Source organism: Antrostomus carolinensis, unplaced genomic scaffold, assembly GCF_000700745.2.
Source record: "Antrostomus carolinensis isolate BGI_N321 unplaced genomic scaffold, ASM70074v2 scaffold19744, whole genome shotgun sequence".
Classification (NCBI taxonomy): Eukaryota; Metazoa; Chordata; class Aves; order Caprimulgiformes; family Caprimulgidae; genus Antrostomus; species Antrostomus carolinensis.
Window position 1 is genome coordinate 16,949 of NW_010308984.1, and position 18,409 is coordinate 35,357.

Here is an 18,409-nt window from a genome sequence, read left to right on the forward strand (position 1 = left end):
AGTTGTCTTGTTTTCTTAAAATTATTGATCTTAAAAGTATCAAGAAGGCTAGAAATCAGATGTCATAGGCTATTAATTTTTATTTCAGAAGGATTAGTTTTGCCCCAGGCTACAGGTAACCTCTTCCTCAGACAAGTATCTTTGACAAATATCTGCATTTGCCACAAGAGAACCACTTTCAGATCTACTACAAGATCCAAGTTAATGGTATATGAAGCCATAACATTCTCTCTTGTTTCCAAGATGCCTCAGTGGTTTCCTGCTCAGAATTATCTTTTCTTTTTGAAAGCTCCATTCCTTTAATTCCTAAATCCATCCCCACAGCTAAGCGGGCAATAGTGGACCCTCAGCTCTGCTTAGAGCAAAATCAGATTCATATTTAGTGTTATAACTTAGACAAATATTAAATGCATTGTGAACTCTGTTTATGTGCTTGCTTAGCTGACACAACTAAGAACATGGAGACAGACACGAGTGGTTTCAGTCATTTAAACCCACATTGCCTTGCAGCAGCCAATGTAAAATTTGCTTTCTTTTTGCATCACGTGGCAACTGGTTTTGATTGCTAATTGTTAAGCCTACTGCTGCTCTGAGCCTTCTTCACCTTCTCATTTTCTCTCATGCAAAAAACCCTAAAATATGTATAAAAATATTGTTTGCGGATAACCTCATCACAAAGCATCACTTACTCCCATTGTTCAGTGCCACCTGGAGAAAAGAATGAAGCCAAATTCTTTTTGATCCATCAAAATTGTATTTGTCTCATCTCCTACCTTCGCAAGCAGTCTGTGAGAGTGGTGGTGCCCGATACATGGCTTTCCCCATTTACAACACTGCCATCACTCCCTGGACTCAGCGGCCAGAACGGGGTGGAGGAGCCTGGCAAATCCAAACTGATGTCCCAAAATGGGTCTATCGTTGTGGAAACGCCACTATGAAAAAGAAAGCAGTTTAATATATGTTTAAAAAAAGCAAAATTAACAGTCTCTCTCACTTTAAGGTGCACTCCAGACACTTACTTTTAAGAACTATGGGATCTACGTCACCCCTAGAGGGCACTCAAAGATGACAGAAAATAAAGTTGCTCCAGAGTGTTTTCCCACAACTGATTGTTTTCCTGAATATTTAAAAGTCTTATGTTTTAGGAAATGTACGTGATGCACTAGATGCAAAATATATGCATTTAATACATTCTCCCAACTCACTGGAAGGAGCCCTGTGACTCAAAGTGAACAAGCGGGGTTACTCAGAGATAGAGGTACTGGTCATACTATTGACCAGTACAAACCAGCTAACGTCTATGATGATAGTTACGTGCAATCCAACTAGTTTAGAAGCATGGTTCTCTGGTTAAGACATGGAAGATGGTGTTTAAGGCTACTTTGATAAAGAGAGAGGCAAATACTTTTGCTATACAGCAAAGTTCACTGTCACTGAATTAAGCTTTGCAGTTTGTATTAGCATCTCCTACAGCATTTGGAATTTGAAAGGCCGAAGAATAAATGCATCAAGAAGTAGTGTAAGTTCTCAATCAGATTTCTCTACAAGACAGCTGAAGACAAGCCAACAGCTAGACTATGGAAAAAGCTTCTCAAAATTTTAACTCAAATCTTTTCTTCTAGCATCTACATTTTAAAGAGAACTCCAGAATTTCAGGGGTCTAAGCTCCTCATTTGGAAGCATTATCTGTTTGCATGTTATGCTTATTTTTTAAGTGTTCTCTTATACTAAAGCTAGTGTCTTTCACTCTGTGATCTCATTAAGCCTACAATATTCTGCCTTTTTTCCAGCTTCATTTGTGTAAAAGTTGTCAATTTCCAAAAAAAAACATCTTTTGTTAAAGTTTCATCAATGCTAATATGATGTCATAACACATCAAGCTTTTTATTATCGTATAAGGATTCTGTGGCTTTATGAGGCACAGAACAAAATTTCATGTTTTCCTTACAGTAAATCTTCTGCAAGTTTCTCCAGGAAACTGAGAATAAAAGCAGATTCAAACAAGCACAGCACAACAGTCCATCTGTGGGACAGCGTAAGTAATTATACAGAATAAAAAAAACCAAGAACTCTTGACTTCTGCACTATAGGAGCACCAAAGATCTTGAAAGAGAAGTCAACTTGCTCCAGTACACAGAGTAGAACAACAAATACATTTTTCCTTACTCTTGTAAAACATTCACTTGCTGATACCTGAGATTACATTAGGCATCAGCCTCTTTGAAACCATTCCTGATGATACATGAGGCTCCTAACTGAAGGAAAACACGGCTGCATATCAGAATTTTCTTCAAATGTAGAGGCAATTACATACTTTCAAAACCAAAGAGATCTTGGGAGTCTTCTCAGAACTTGGAAAAGACCAATCTTTTACAGAATAGTAAAAAGTTTATGTCCTTAAGCCTGTGATGCTTTCCAGGTAGCTTTTTTGGTATGTCTTAATATCAGACAGTTAACTAGTAATTGATTGCATTTAGCTGATGCTGTATTCAAACAGTTCTTGTCTTGCTGGAATTTTGCTGGTATTTTACTGGTATTGAAAAAAGAAAAGATTCAGTACACTGCTGCCCATCAGAGGGTGTACAGATTCAAATCAGAGTACAGAATCAGAACAACATGACTTACTGGCAGACTTGACAGGTAACGTCAGACTGCAGTCCGCCTGTGAAGATTTGGTCTATGATGCAGTTACAGTGGTTGGGGTTGTTGGCCTTCTTCCCGTTATCATCACCTGGAGGAATGCAAACACAGACACAGAAGTCAAAAATCCTTTGAAGGAATAGTGGTTTGTCTTGGACTGTGCCTCCAGTAACTCTTTATAATGCAAACTTATAAATATACTGCAAGTTCACATAGAAAATATAGAACCTGGAAAATGTTGTGCACTGAAGGAAAAACAAGGAAACAAGAAGAGAATTCCTAGAAAAATAGGAAGGATAATCAGAAGGTGACTAAATGCAGTTAACTGCTGTAGAGGTGAAGTTTTAAGCCATATCAGCCATCAGCCAAACCCTTTTTCAGGGTATAGCACTATCTCCCTTCACAGAGATGTGCTTTGCACTCTGGTATAAAGATCAGTTCCTAAGACGAAGGAGTTGCCAAGTTGGTTGATGAAAATGAATATTTCAACTTCATTTAAGAGCACCACCATGCAGCATTTGTATCTAAACAAATGGCCAGCTCTTTTCCACAGAAACACTAGTTTTTGCTTAGGCAGAGTATTCAATAACACATGATTTCCCTAGATGAACAGAGAGGAGAAATGTCAGCAAATGCTACTTTTTAATTCTATCCCAGTCAACTTCTGAGATCAGAGTGAGGGAAGGAGGTTTGTTAAGACCCATTAACCTCCAGCCTGCTGTCTGCATCCTGTCCTTTCAACATAAACGTGTACCTTCTGTTCAAGTTGGCACCAGTGAGAAAATGAAAGATGTCCTTATCTGAAGTGGGAAGATAAGTGCTGTGTCCTCCTCCGGCTTCTTCAGAGACACAGCAATCCTCTACATTCCCAAGGGGCACAATGGACGCATACCCATCTTTTAACCATTATAAACTGTCACTGTAGGTCTCAGGAGCACAGCAATTCAGTTTTATGATTTGAGTGCTGAGATTAGGCCAATTCAGCTTTTTTTACATCAACCAGAGCATTAAATAACCAAAAATTTCTTGGCACAGTTCTCAACTTTAAAGCATACTCCTTCCATTCCCCGTAGGTGAACTAGGAGGGATACAAGATTCTTTGCTTTCCAAGACTGTACTGCTTATTTCCTTGGTTAAGGTAGAGACAATTGGGTTTGCTTTGTAAACAGAGATACACATACAAACTATTTCACAGCACCAGCTAATTATTTTGTAAAGTACATCTTAAGATGTCTTCCAATCTCCTACAACAGAAACTGCTAAGACAGAATCAAGTTTTGCCATATTTAACTTACTACGAACTATTTCAGTTTCAGAAATCATATACTAAAGATGCTGACTTCTCAAATCAGAGCTATTACTCAAAAATAATTAATTTCTAGTCAAGCATTTTAAAAAAAACACCTAAAGAAACTAAAAGCATAGGGCAAAAGCCCACCACTTCTCTTGTGTCTATGATGCTCTAGCTGGAGTCTTCTTGCAGCAGAGAGGAATGAGATTATTTCCCCCAACTCCCCCCCAGTGAAGCTTTAGAATTTTCTTGGCAAATATTAAGTAAACTCATAAAGGTTCCACCTGATACTAAGTGTGCAAAAGTAGACATAGGTGTTACCTGCTAAGCTGCACTGGGCCACTGCAATTAATTAGATCCTAAAGGCCTCAGAAAAGCTGTCACTCAGCTGCCTGCTTTAGAAACTTTTGTTTGAATTGTCCAGAAAAGCATATTGTTTCCTTAAAATGGCTCTTGAACAAAATCCTCTAAAATTAAATTTCAAATGTACAAGGTTCAAGTTAGGGGTTATCAGACCAAGTCTCAGGCATTTCTTGATGGGAATTTCAGCTAAAATCTTACTGAACTTAAGATCTTTTTAAGGTCTCAATTATGCTAAGCCAATGAATGGAGCATAAAAAGCAGAGACTGTACAAGACATTCTTCACTTTTATAAAAAGATCACTTATAAGCTTTAAAGACTACATGTGGATTTTCAGAAAAATGATTTAATTGTTTTTATCTTGGTTTTTAAAACTCCACTTTTCCTTTTTAAAGAAACAACAGGCAACTGCCGCAACTCTGTAATCTCACCATTGGAAACATTATCTCCCTCTGTTTTGTTTCAAGGGGGTAAAAGCAGAGAAACAGCATCTAGAGATTTTCCCTGGACCACAGGTAATATCCCTGTTGGACACCTTTAACAGACAACCGTTTCCACCTACGGGAGAGAACAAATACTCCCTTTTCAATTATACCAGTCAATTAGGATCAGTGATGAGAGGGTCTCAAAAGAATATCCTGCGAGCTTGTTCCCAGCAAAACAGAAGGGCATTACCCACTCAACATTATTTCCCATGACATTTGGTTAGAAAAGAGATAAAAAAAAAAAAGAAAAAGGAAAAAAAAATATTACCACCTACTCACACTTGTCAATATGTAACAGATGCTGAGAGGAGGTATATTATGCAGCTGAGAACTAGAAGCTGCTAGATTGTTGTGCTCAAGTTAAGGTTCCCTTCAACATTTCTGTCTTACAAAGCAGGTTTTAGTTTCATATATTTTTCTTTTTAAAGCTGGTCATAATTCCTACTAGGGAAATTAACAGCTTCTTGTAAGTGAAGCACAAGACTAAAACCTAACTTGAAAATCCATTGGTATATACACTAATATAATTATGAGAATGGTAGAAAATTGAGTTTAAAAGTTTGCATTCAAATTAAATGCAACTCCTCTTAAAAAAAATAAACAGAAGTTACTACTGTGTCTGTGCAATAACTAAGCATATTAACTTGTGGTCAAATATATACACATTTATAAAAATAAAGGTAAATAACAAAGAACAGCTATAGATTACTTTTTAACATTGCTATTGTTTTTGAAATAAAAATAAAGAAGTTTTTGCCTCCAACTTACAGTATTTATTTTAAATGAGAAAAAAGATTTTTATATTGCCAGATTCTAAAAGGGGCATTTATATAAACAAGACATTAACGTTGACTTTTCTGCTTTACTTTGGCCTCTCATGTTCTGAGCGTGTGATTGTTATTCTTTATGACAAAGCAGTATACACATGAATTTATATGGCTCATGTTTCACAAGCATACGTTTTATCAGTCCCCATGAATGTCCTGCAGAACTCACAGAGCAGGGTAGTATTTTACTCCCAAATCTCAGCCCAGCATTCTTTCTCTGTTATGATACCTAGCACCAGGCTTCACATTTGCTTTGTAGCAGTCCTTCTTAAAGATGAATGCAAAATGCTTCATGAAAACCAGATAAATGAGGAATAATCAGCTTTAAAGTACTACTCTCTTTTGTTAGACAACTGAACAAGATTGTCTGAATAAAGTTTAGGATAAAAACATAGGATTACTTCCATTTTTTTAATCTAGCTTTTTGAACCTTTGTGAACAAATGCCCATCTCTGTCACTCTCTGCTGCTTGATTGTTGGTGCTCTTTTAATAAATAAATTTAAAAAACCCCACAGCTAGTGATTTCACTAGGCTGAATATTAATTTTTGAATGGCAGCCTTGCTCCATACAAGAAAATAACAATTCTGGTCTAAGTTTCTCCAAGTTTGAATATGTCTGAGACAAAGCTAGTAAACTGCAAAGTGTTTGGATGACTGGAACCTCACTCTCATGAGAGACTGCCGAATTAAAACCCTGAATTTCTTCCAGAGCACTGATAATTAAGATACATCTGTCATATCGACTAAAAGCTGACCTAATGCTTTACAGACTGAGCAGGAACATCCATTATTTACACTCCTCTAACAAATAAGAGCCCTGGAACTCCTGAAGGATCCCATCCAAGGAGTGGGGTATATTTTGTACTTGCTCTTCATAGAAGAGTTTAAGAACGTGCAAGAAGCAACACACCAATGTCTGATCGTTTTCAGCATCTTCTGTAATCCAAACATACTCAGAGATCTAAAATCAAAGTTGTCATGTATTTTAAAGATCAAAGACAACATATGCCAATGTCCAGGTGAATGGTCAGACTTCAGTACAAAGAAGGTGGCCATTAGCTCTCCAGCAAGGCTGTTCATAGCATTACTCTGGAGAAGAAGCCAATATCTGATGAACAGTAAGCTCTGAATCTCATTTGGAATCTTTTGTGGTGAGATGGACCACAAATGCCAATGTCCAATGACACTGCAGAATTCTGAGCACTATCAAACCAGCAAGAGAGACCAGAACAGCACAAAACGCAGGTACAACTTTAAATGTCATTTAGAGTAGCAACATTGGAAAAAGAATTCAGATTCAAGAAAAGCTCTTGCTTTTTTAGTTGGAGCATGCATTTAAGGACAGCCCTTGTGCACACTTTGGGTCAATGGTAGAGAAAGAAGAGTAATTAATAGCTTAGCATTTTTAAGTATTTTTTTATCAAAATACTACATTCCAGTTAGTCCATCATTCTCCAGCTGTTGGAATGAAACATAGCAACGCATAAGCATGACAGACTAGATTCCTTTTATTCTGAAATATTTTATATTACTCTAGCAGCACAGAGGAGCCCTGTTAAGTGTTCAGAATCTGCCCTGACACAGCTCAAGACAACTGTGCTCGCACAAGCAGAGCTATCACCCCGAGACATCATTTACATGGGTGATCATACAGGTACCCTGGGCTCCCAAAACGTCACAGATGCCACTAAAACAAAGTATAAATTCAACCAGCATTAAAAACCAAATAAACAAACAACTACCTGGGCCAGCCCCTATATGAATCCCAGGGTAGTTAATTTTATGCTTCATAGGATGCAGTATTACAAAACTTACCACCTTTAAATGCCCCCAAATCATTTATTTTTCCTAATTTAGGCAATGACAGTTATTAATGAGCATTCAAACCCTTCTCTGACTTGCACTAGGACACTTCCCAGAGAGCAGAATAAATGGAATGGAAAAGGGCTAAGTGACCAGTGTTTGCCAAACAAATATCACTGGACATTTATACAGTTCTTAGCATAACACTTTCACTTATTCTGGTGCCTGAAGCCTCTGTTATCATGAATAATGTCCAAAAACTACAGCTTTTGGAAAAAATCTTCCCCATACTTTATTTTACTTCACTGTGTGTTAATTGTAGTCAATTACTATTGACTGGAAAATTGAAAAGCTCTTCTGATTCAGTAAAATAAATATTTAATATTGTCAGATGAGGCATTATTTGCTTATTGTAGCTCTAGAACAAGTTCTCACTATTAGTAATAATATTTTAATGTATGTATTCTTCACATGTGTGTGTCTGTGTGCATACATAAGTATGTAAGTGGGAAAACTTTCTCATTATATAGCAAACTAGTTAATTCCAAAAGGGGATTATCATGACCATACTTGAAATTCTGGTTTAGATGAACCGGTTTGGTTCCCACACAACTGCTCAACCACTTCTTTTAAATTACCTTGATGTGGTATATATTATTTACTGTAGTTTAATAAAAGTCCATTTCTTCAGAAACAGAAATTTCAAAACCTGGGTGCACAGATGTCAGAGATCTCGTGCTAATGCCTTCCCACTAGTAGCACTGTTAACAGCTTAGTTATGTCCATACAAATAGCTCAGATTGAAGGATATCCGTTAAGTAACTGAATTTCAGTCCTTGCCTGGAATGTAAATGGCACCTTTGCCACAACCCAAAAAAGTTCAGTACTAAAGGTGCAAAAACCCCTAATTCAATTAAAGCTGTCTAAAACCATTATGAAACTTGATACCAATTCAGAGGTCAATGTTTTCAACACATCTGTGATATCCAACCAGTAGTAAAATAGTCCACACACATGCACACACTTTTTCCAAAGAATGTCTATCAGTTTTCCAAGTTTTAGGACAGATCAGAGTTTAATTTTCATTCAGGTTGGAGAGGCCAAATAGAACCAAGAATAAATAAACTGTTGAGAAAGCTTGATTTGGTGGTAGTTGCAGAAGATACATCAGACAGATTCTTTATTTAAAGCCAAACCACACATTTAAAAAAACAAAACAAACAAACAACAAAACCCCCCCACAGATTTCCAGATTCTTTGAAAAGAGAGCAGAGACCTTTACTGTTGAAAGTTTTTGCTTCATAATTCTGAGAAGAAAATATTCCTCCTTCATGAACTAATTGGGAAGTACAGAAGATATATGAACATCGTTTTATATTAAAGATGATATAAAAGCTTCAGCATTTGTTAGATCAGAAACTTTACAGGAACCATGAACTATTCTATTTGCAGCTGAGTTTATTTAGTGTTAAGAAGTGAGAAGTCAGCATGTGGACAGACTCCATTCCTTACAGGACTTCAATACTAGTTTCATTAGCTTATTGAATTTTAGTTAGCGACTGACAAATGATAGATATTAATAATTACAAAATAACTCTGTTCTATGTACTCCTGTCCTCAGAAGTACTCTTTTTGGAGAAGACTCTTTTGGAGGACACCTATTATGAATCTGAACACATCTGCTACCAGGTAAGACTATCTCAAAGATAAAAGCAAGACTTCAAAATGTTTCAAAGCAGCAGCAGCTGCCCTCCCTTTGATAGTCCTCTGATGAGGCAAAAAAACAACCTGTAAGTGCCTTTCTAAGTGCACTAGAGGCTTTAAAGCTTATTTTTAGTGACTAAGGATTTTTTGTTTGTTTTGCTATCAACCCTACTATTTTTCCCTTATAAGAAAAGTAAAAATTTCTGTGCTTAAGTGAATCAAGCTAGATCAAACATTTGAATTTTCAGTTCAGATTTAGTTAACTAAGATGAAATACATAACTTCATATGATGTTCCTAGATCAACTGAAGACTTACAATACTTCATCTCTAAAAGCATGTCACTGAATATTTTTACTGTATTGTGCAATTATGTATTTTCATATACAGACTAAAAGATACCAAAACCAAATACTATTTTTTTATTCATATTTCTGTACACAATTTGGCATAATAAATACAGCAGAATAATATTTAAGTAGAACAGCCATAGCCTCCCCTATGTTATTTTCATCAGTCCCATGACACACTGAGTAAGAGTTCTAACTACCTCAAGTATAAATAGAATTAAAATAGCAATTTAAAAGAAAAGACAATGACTCACAACCAGTAAGAGAAGAACATGCTGGTGATTCAAATCAATGTACAGTCTTGTCTGCTTCTAACTCTAGGTAATAATTTTGACAGTGGGAATGGTTTCTTAATTTATTTATAAATCTTTTCCTTTAAGTCTACCAAACATTTTAAAAGGAATTTGCTAAGACTGCTGTACTGGAAGACACTACACTTAATTTAAGAAGAGATTATTCTACCTCCTTTTGATCCAGTATTCCTTGTTGATTGGAGACTCAGTACAAGCCTTACCTTTGCAGTGTCTGTGTAGCACATCTAATGCAGCAATGAGGAACTCGTGTGCATCTTGTTGCTCGTACCCTGCTAAATGCCGTGCATGAGTCCATACCAGGTGCAATAACCTATATGGAATGTGAGGAGATCGGTGCCCAGAGTAAAACTGCTCAAAGCAAAGAAAAGGACATGACTGTTAAAAAGTTACACAGTCTCAGTGCAGTTAATTATTAAAAAACTTAAATGAGTGCAATTAGTCAAATAAAGTTAAACCATTTAATTCTGATAGCCTTAATAATAGAATACAGAGACAGCTTTTTATCATAGACTACTGAAGCAGTGATCTCAGAAATGAGCACCTCTTATTTTTTCCCTTGAAATTCCTTCATTTTGTGATAGATTAGCCTAAAATAAAAAAAGGGGGGGCGAGGGGGGAACACTCAAAAATTCTTACTGATATCACTGGCTTTTGTTAAAATAACCTGAGGGAAAAAAAAATTCCTACATTTGCAAGAGATCAGCAATTTCATTCACAAATGACATGCCCTCAAAATCAGGACAAACACTGAAAATGAGAATATCAGATGCCAACTGCCATGCAGCCCCTGAACCCAGCCACAGTAACTTACTGAATCCAATGGCTGTGCATGATCCTGTCTTATGGAAAATTTACAAGCAGGATAGCAGCCTCGTGCCAGTATTGGCCTTTCACTGTATAGCTACAGCAGCACGAGGCTTTAGGAACAGCTGTATTCAGCACAGCTGTCTGCCAGAGCTGAAGATCACTTCATTCACCTGTCCCCAAAGTCAGCCGCCCGTTACCGCTCCTGCAGGATGTCACTGCTGGAGTTCTGCTCCTGGACCAACTCCTGCATCTGCTTCTTAATCTGCTTCAGTCAAAATCTGATGAGCTGGCTACCGTAGTGATTGAAATTGCACCAGGTGATTTTGCCAGAAGCATGTTATTACAGACAAATTATTCAGTCAGCAAAACCATGATGTGAAACACTACTGCTGCGTGGTGACACACAGCTGGGGAGGTAAATCAGCACAGAAGAGGAGGACAGATAACTGCCTACAGAAATTTTTTATTTATTTTAAATAAAATCCAGCAATGTCCCACTTAAAGACAAAACAAAACACAAAAAAATGCACCAAAAATCCTGCCACGCTAAGGGTCTGTTTCCCTGGGTTGAGGCTCAGCACCTTCCTTTACCCTCTTCCCCTCTCCAGTTTCATCCAAGTGCTACTGCTGTTAACTCTTCTACTTTCATCTTCCTGGGTCCTCAATTCTGCTGCCAATTCTGGCATCCAGAGTCTGACACTAAAGCTAACAGTCCCCTTCTTGAGCAAGCTGCCTTCCATATCTGTTCGAGAACCCCTGCACCGTGATACCAGTTCCAAAAGCAAAGCAGAGATACGTGTGGTATCCCTGCAGGGAGCCAGAAAAGGTCCAGAAGAGTTTATTCACTTGGGCTTCAGACTGTTTTTAACAGGGTAACATTTTATTTTCAGTAAGTGAAAATTTCTAAGTCATTTTGCCTTCCTTAACCTTTGGAAAAGGTGTTTTGCCAGTAAAGGGTGCCTAAAACACCATGATTACATTTTGCCAAGATCCTCTCAAATCAATGGTGGTTTATTTTCAGTTACTCTTCCCAAACAGGAGACAGTAAGCAGAACAAAATAAGATTTAAAATCCCAGCAGTATATAATTTCTCACTCTCAGTGGAAAAGCAGTCTTCCTTCCCCAGCCCTGAGTTCCTCCCTGCCCAGTCTCTGAGCATTTTATATCATTGCAAGCAGAGGCATTATGCTACAAACCTGCCTAGATAAAATACATTGTATTTTAAGGGACAGATATGCAAAAAATAGTACAATCTTCTCATCTAATCCTTATTTCTGTAGGATTTTCTAATGGGTTTTAGAATATTTCCTTGCAAAGAAATTTCTTTACTGCAAGTTCTGCTTTTTCCAAACAAGCAGATATACCTCTACAGCCAAACACCACAAAATGCTTCTATAAATAAAAAGATCAATAGTTAACTCTGATGCCAACAAGAATGACACCAAGGGACTGGAGCAGTAGTACGGTAATTGAAATCTGCTGACGCAGCTGCTGCTCAACATAATTCAGGGAACTGCAGCAATAAAACTTCTCTGTTCTGTCACTCCTTACAATTAGTCCCAGAGCTCTCCAGTCATTTTAACCAACAGCACTCTCCATAATTACTCCACTGCAGACACTAGACCTGCCAGCAGATTTTTACATTCGCCAGTGCTTCATTAGGCTGAGAAAAACCTAACAAGAAGCTTTATCAAATTATTAACTATTATCACACAGAAACTAGAAACATACCTAGTAAGAAAGCTGTTGAAAATACATGGGGGTGAGGGAAAGGTTCACTATTCTAACAAATCAAAAATGAAACAAAAGAATCTGAGCATACTCAATAGCAATATTTTAACTGGAACGTATAAAACATCCATCCCCATCGCTGTCATTTCCTTGTTGCTGGGAAGAACAGCCTATCAGAGCTACTCCAATCCACAAAAAGGAAAAAAAGTCCATGTAAAGTCTTATATTATACAAACCTTTTCATTAAAGTGTGCAAATATAAATAATGAAGTATTTGCAAGTCATCTTTAAAACACTACAGTGGCACAATTCTTCCAAATATTATTTAAAACTATTTCTATTTAAATTTCTTTTCAATTCAGCAGTATCAGTTATTTATATTGGAGAGAACTAGTTTAAGCAATTTTAAAATGCTTGGTAATAGACTGTTTAATTGCTGTTCCAGGGAAGGAAAAAAAAAAGAGAAAAAGAAACCAAACCAGGATTCAAAGCCTCCACGCTTACACACAATCCCAGTAACATTAACTTTTACTTTTTGCACTTGAACATTTGCTGTTGTATCCTAAGAGGAAGAATCTATAGGGGATTTAGAGGATTCTAGGCTTTGTATTTTGCATTATTGTTACCAAAAATATACAGATACTAGTCAGGTTTAAAAAAATAAACCACCACCACACACATCTGCACTCCTCCTGCCAAAAAATATATGCACAGAAGTTTCCCAATTATGTGAACAAACAGATACACAGGATCTATGCTGCATATGTATCAACTAAACAGTCCTCAAGCTTTGAAATCAATAAACTACAGGCATAAAACCTGTCCCAGGCTCCAGTCCAACTGCAGAAGGTAAAACCTCCTCTTAGAAATTGGTTCCCAATTAAGTCTAGGTGTTCTGAAAGTTTACAGTGGATAAAGGGAGTGGGTAATACATGTTTCTTTCAGAAGAAAAGAACATCTATTAGAGGTTTCCCAACAAGGAGCAATGGTTCAAGAAATAAGAAATTTTGCTTGCATGCACTCTGTATGTTCTATACTTATTTCAGAGAAAACATTATACTAAATCAGCACAAACTCTGTATTATCCATCACAAAATGCAAGGCCTCTGTCTACATAAAGAGCTTTAACTACTTCTTCTCCCTTGTACCTTTGTTGTAACTTATTTTATACATAAGCCATTTCAACAGTGTACCATCTTAAGGTATCAAAGCCATAAATCACCTCATTTTTTTTTCCTCTTTGTCCTCACTTCTCAACTCTCCACATAGTTGTGCTGTGCACTTTGATAGGTTCATGAGGATGAGTAACGATGGGAATAAAGCAAGCTTTGTTCTTTACATCTCTGAGTGGATGCACTGCATTCTGCTATACTCCCAGGTATTCTTGCTTATTTCAAGTCACAGAGTACACCAAGATACAGGTCCGCTAATCCTACCATCCTGAATGGTTATTCTGTAAGTGATTTGGATCAATCTTAGGGTGTGGACCATCCTGAAATTTAATTTTCATTGACAAAGCAAGACTAAAACACAAATACCAGTAGGTAAAAAGCAGTGAACAAACCCTTTCAGCCAAAAGGCTCAATGAACAGATTCTGTGTGTTCTATCTTCCCTCCATCCAGTTTCACCACTATCTTGCTATTCCCAAATCCTTTTCATTCCTTTTCTTATGCAGTGTAATTCATGTCATGGTTCTATTGAGAAATAGGTTTCAAGTAGCACAAATGAGAATGTTAATTGATGCAGTCAGATATTTTTAAAACAAACAGAGATTCAATGCTTGGCATATTCACAAGAAAAGCTACCAGGAAAAAAAAAAAAGCCTCAGTTCTAAGAACCATCTGACACTCATTACTCACCATCAATCTACTTCAAGGTAGAACAACTTTGTAGCTTCCTATTTATCACAGAGAAATCACACAGCCTATATAACTAAATGATCTTTAAAAAAAAAGGGGAGGGGAGGAAGATAGGAGACACAAGTGCTTTCTGTTTAAGAAGCAAAATAGCAAAACTTGCTTAAATATGAATAGTAAATTTCATTTAATGTTCAAAACAGGCTCTTTTTCTCCTGGAGAGTTCTTACTGGCATGTATTCACCAGATCCCCTAACATTCCATTTGCCTAAGATCACACCTTCAGAAAAGAAGGGTGGAGGGGAGATGAAGTTAACCCTTGCCCCGATCGTTTGTCACTGAGTAAGATGCCTTGGGATAACCACATCAGTTAATCCTGGTGGGAAAGCTACTCAAAAACAAGACAGAACCTGAACCAAAGTTTCCCCAGTAATTCAGTTACAAAGGAATTCTTAACCACAGCAGTGAAATCTCCACTGGTTAGCCTTCCTTCGTTCAGACCTCATCTCTGCACAGACAGCGCAGGAATCTTCATCATAACCACTGCATATAGTTGGGAGATGAAAGATAATCAGTCTGATCCAAAAAAAATGCGTGTTTTTGGTTTTAATTCTGAATGTAGAGAAATTAAAACTCACTGGGAAACAGAATTTTACAATGAGTGCTGAGAGAGCTATAAACATAACGTGGTATTTACTGCTTGCAAGTTAAAATACACAGAGTTGGTTACAGACATGACAGTTTTGCTGGTGGAGGACTAAGCTCTGGTTTTACTTCAAGGTGGTTGAGTCACTTTTTCTTGTCCTCCCACAACACTTTCCTGCAACATTTCAATGTGAAATAAGGACAGAGACTACTGTAATGCTATGTTCACAGTCTGATATCACAGATATGGCTCTTCCCTCATTCAGATACCCTCATGTCACAGAACATTAATTATTAGAACTAATGCAAGTGTAGGCATGAATTTTGATTGGGGAAAATGAAGGCTGAGATTCCCAAAGTTGTGTATGAAATCAAAGTTGATTACAATTGAAACTAAGGAGAATGTTGCATTTAAGCCCCATTTTGGATAAAAGCCCGTTCTTTGTTACATGCCTGTACGTAAGTCTAGAGAAAGACATCCTAGGCCATCAGAGCTCCACAAACAAAAATGGAAATAAAACCCATTACCTAGACAGCCTTGATCTTTCCTCCAGCCTCTCAATCTGTAATGCAATACTCATTTCCCCCTTCCCAAGGGATTTTTTAAAAAATGTACATGTGTAAACAGCATGCAGTGATACTAATCAGAATGAGGCTTTATAGCACAATTTGATGAAAGGATATCAAGATTATAACAGAGTCTTTTTTTGAAAAACAAGCAAATAGGTTTCTGTATTAACAGTGTACAGAAACTGGTATTTCTACACCATGACTGATTTTTTTTTTTTTTAATTAATCTAGCAGTGATATTTCCCCATTTAACTGCACATCTGGTTTCAATAATCCTGCAGCTGCTACCTATTGGTACGCCTGCCTTTTGTTTTTACCTTCCTTCCTCACAGACTCAGGAATAATTGAAAAATAAATCAAAAAACAGTAAGTATAACATACAACTAATGCCTGATAAACAGCATGAAAAGTTGCAGATTCACATGAGCAGAAAACAACTTTGTACCAGAACGGTTAAGGGGGACTTTATCTTCCACATATGTTTAACTCACCTGCAATGACCAAAAAGAATAACCTCTGGTGAAAAAGGCACAGAAGTAAAATCAAATTGAAAGCAACAAGATAAAGGTAAAGCTATTTTAGGTTGGTCTCAGTTTGAATGAACTTCCATGACAGCACATACACAAAAGACATGCTCTGCATAGAGACTCTCCAGCTATCTCAAATGTGGAAGCATGTACTATAGCTTTTTTGGGGGGTTTGGTTGGGGGTTTTTTTGTGTGTGTGGTCTTGTTTGTTATTTTTTTGGGTTTGCTGTTGTTGTTTGGAAATTTATTTTTTTTTTTACTTATCAAGAAAGCAGATCTACTGCTGAGAAAAAGGCACAGGACTGGATTTGTTTGTTTGTTTAGACTCATCTTAAAACTAGAAGCCCATGTCCAGCCATAGTCCTTACATTTCTGATATGGAACTAAGATAGTTTAAAAAGCTGTTTTGGCTATTTATTGATGAAAACATTATGCCTACCTCATTCAGCACAAACTAGATCTACAGAGAAAGACAAATTGCAAAGCCAGTCACCTCAGTGAGAAAGGTAAAGAGCAGCTGGTACATGAAAGGTACAAACTGTACCAACACATTCACTTTTCTACATCTTCTTGGCCGTTAATGGGTTTCCACTTAAGAGATGATAGCAAAGATGTTTCTCCCTGTTAGAAAGCACTGAATTGAGATCTTTAAAATATTTATACAGAATACATAATCCAGTACTATCATTTTATTCTTCCTCCCATTATCACCCAAAGAGCCTGTGACATATTTTCCAGTTACAAGTTGCACCTTTAATTAAAGCACGCATTCAGCTTTAAGACTAAAGACTTGCAGATCAGTCTCAGAAGAGAAGGCAGCACTGTAATTATTTCCAATACCAGCTTTGCCTAAACAAGGATGATGTGACTTAGGAATAGGACTTAAAAGGCCAAGAGTTCCCTTTTCAGCAGTCGGGTATTTTTGACAGTAAGGTCTCAATCTTTACTGCTCTGTTTTACCACATCTTGAGGGTAACGTAATTTGCATTCCCTTTGTATCTGCAAACAGAACACAATCCCTTTTGGGGTAAGAAACTGCCAGCACCTGTGGAAAGGTGATGTTGTTGTGGCAAACAGCACTCACCTCCTGAAAAAGCGTAGACATTTCACAGACCAGGCATGAGCTGGGGCTTTGCATTTCACATTTGTGCCTGTCGGAGAGGAAGAAATCTCGCAGCAGTGGAGTGTGGGTAAGTGCCTGGACAATACAGTTCATAAAACATGTGTTCCCAAGATTGATTAGCCCTCGTAGACCTATAAAGACAGAAGGGGGAGGGGATGCATAAGCATTATCAAGTTAACAAAACGGTATATTTGCATTTTTATATAGTTTTCACAATACTGCCACAGATTTACTGTATATGCACAGCTCCAAGCACACAGTTTTATGTTTTAGGTAGGCTATTGGTTTTGATGTACTCAAGGCACAAGCTGCCACAAGCCTTCTGACCTACACTAGGATTTATTTTAAATTCTCAGAACAAAGGAAACCTCAAAGTACAGCAACACCAAATAGCACTACTGTCCAATGGCTGTTGTGCCATACGTCACCAAAACGTGCCCCCTTCCCAAGCTGATACCAAAGTGCAATGACAACTGGTTAAACTCACTATAGTACGAACCAATACACTTAAATAAATCAATAAGTAAGTTTTAGATAGTTTAAAAGGCTTTCCCTCATGCAGGTCACGAAGCCAGAATAAAGTTTTTGTACTGTTATAATGCAACAATCATCTAAGACAGGCAGCAAAGGAAACAGCCTTGACAGAACAAAGTCAGGCTGTGACATCCAATGCAGACACAGCATATCCTTTTTTTTTGTACAAAACCCAAGATCTGAACCAGACAACCTTAAAGAGAAACTCTGAACAATACTAGTTCCACACTTGTTTTAGCTAAATTAAACATTAATCTACAATATACATAAAAAAAATTCAACTTGGCATAAGAGGATTCATCACACCTTAAGTCAAATGTTCAGTAATGCCCAGAGCTGATTTCTTGTACTTGGAAACCAAGATGCTTAAAGGAAAGCTCTTTTGTTGCACAACAGAAGAGAGGTTAGGAGTGGGGAAAGCTTTTCAGTCATTTGCAAAGTCTAAGCGAGAAGAAAAACATGCTCAAATCCTTGAGTATTCTTCCAAAATGTTAACATAATACCACCATACAAGAGTGCTAAATGAGAAGAGCATCAGGTGGACAAGAATGCCTATTTTTAATCAAAAACTTACTTTGAAAGAAGATAAAATGCACTGATAGATACAATACTGGCTTTAATTTAAAAGTAACATAGTCCTTTTCTGCAATATAAATGGGATTACTACACAAACAGTGAATGAAAAAACAGGATTATTTGACAGAGAATGAAGAATTTCCTTGCCATTCCACAGGAAAGGAAAAAAAACAAGTATCAGCTGGCAATGCTGTGGTAATTAAAACTGGTGCAGTTCCCTTGCAGTACACCAGATAGTGCTCAAAGGGCTCTTTAGCATCTTTC

General features: G+C 37.2%; 1 protein-coding gene across 2 annotated transcripts in view; it reads right to left on the minus strand.

Annotated features, from left to right (window-relative positions):
• Positions 1-18,409, minus strand: part of LOC104523408 (ubiquitin carboxyl-terminal hydrolase 22) — a 69,047-nt gene that overhangs the window by 10,850 nt on the left and 39,788 nt on the right. For both annotated transcript variants that reach the window (XM_010165969.1, XM_010165968.2), the window contains 4 exons: positions 16,997-17,166; positions 9,976-10,123; positions 2,626-2,731; positions 774-932 (listed from right to left, as the gene is read on the minus strand). In XM_010165969.1, coding sequence (XP_010164271.1) covers positions 774-932; positions 2,626-2,731; positions 9,976-10,123; positions 16,997-17,166 — 583 coding nt within the window. The remainder of the gene's footprint in view (positions 1-773; positions 933-2,625; positions 2,732-9,975; positions 10,124-16,996; positions 17,167-18,409) is intronic.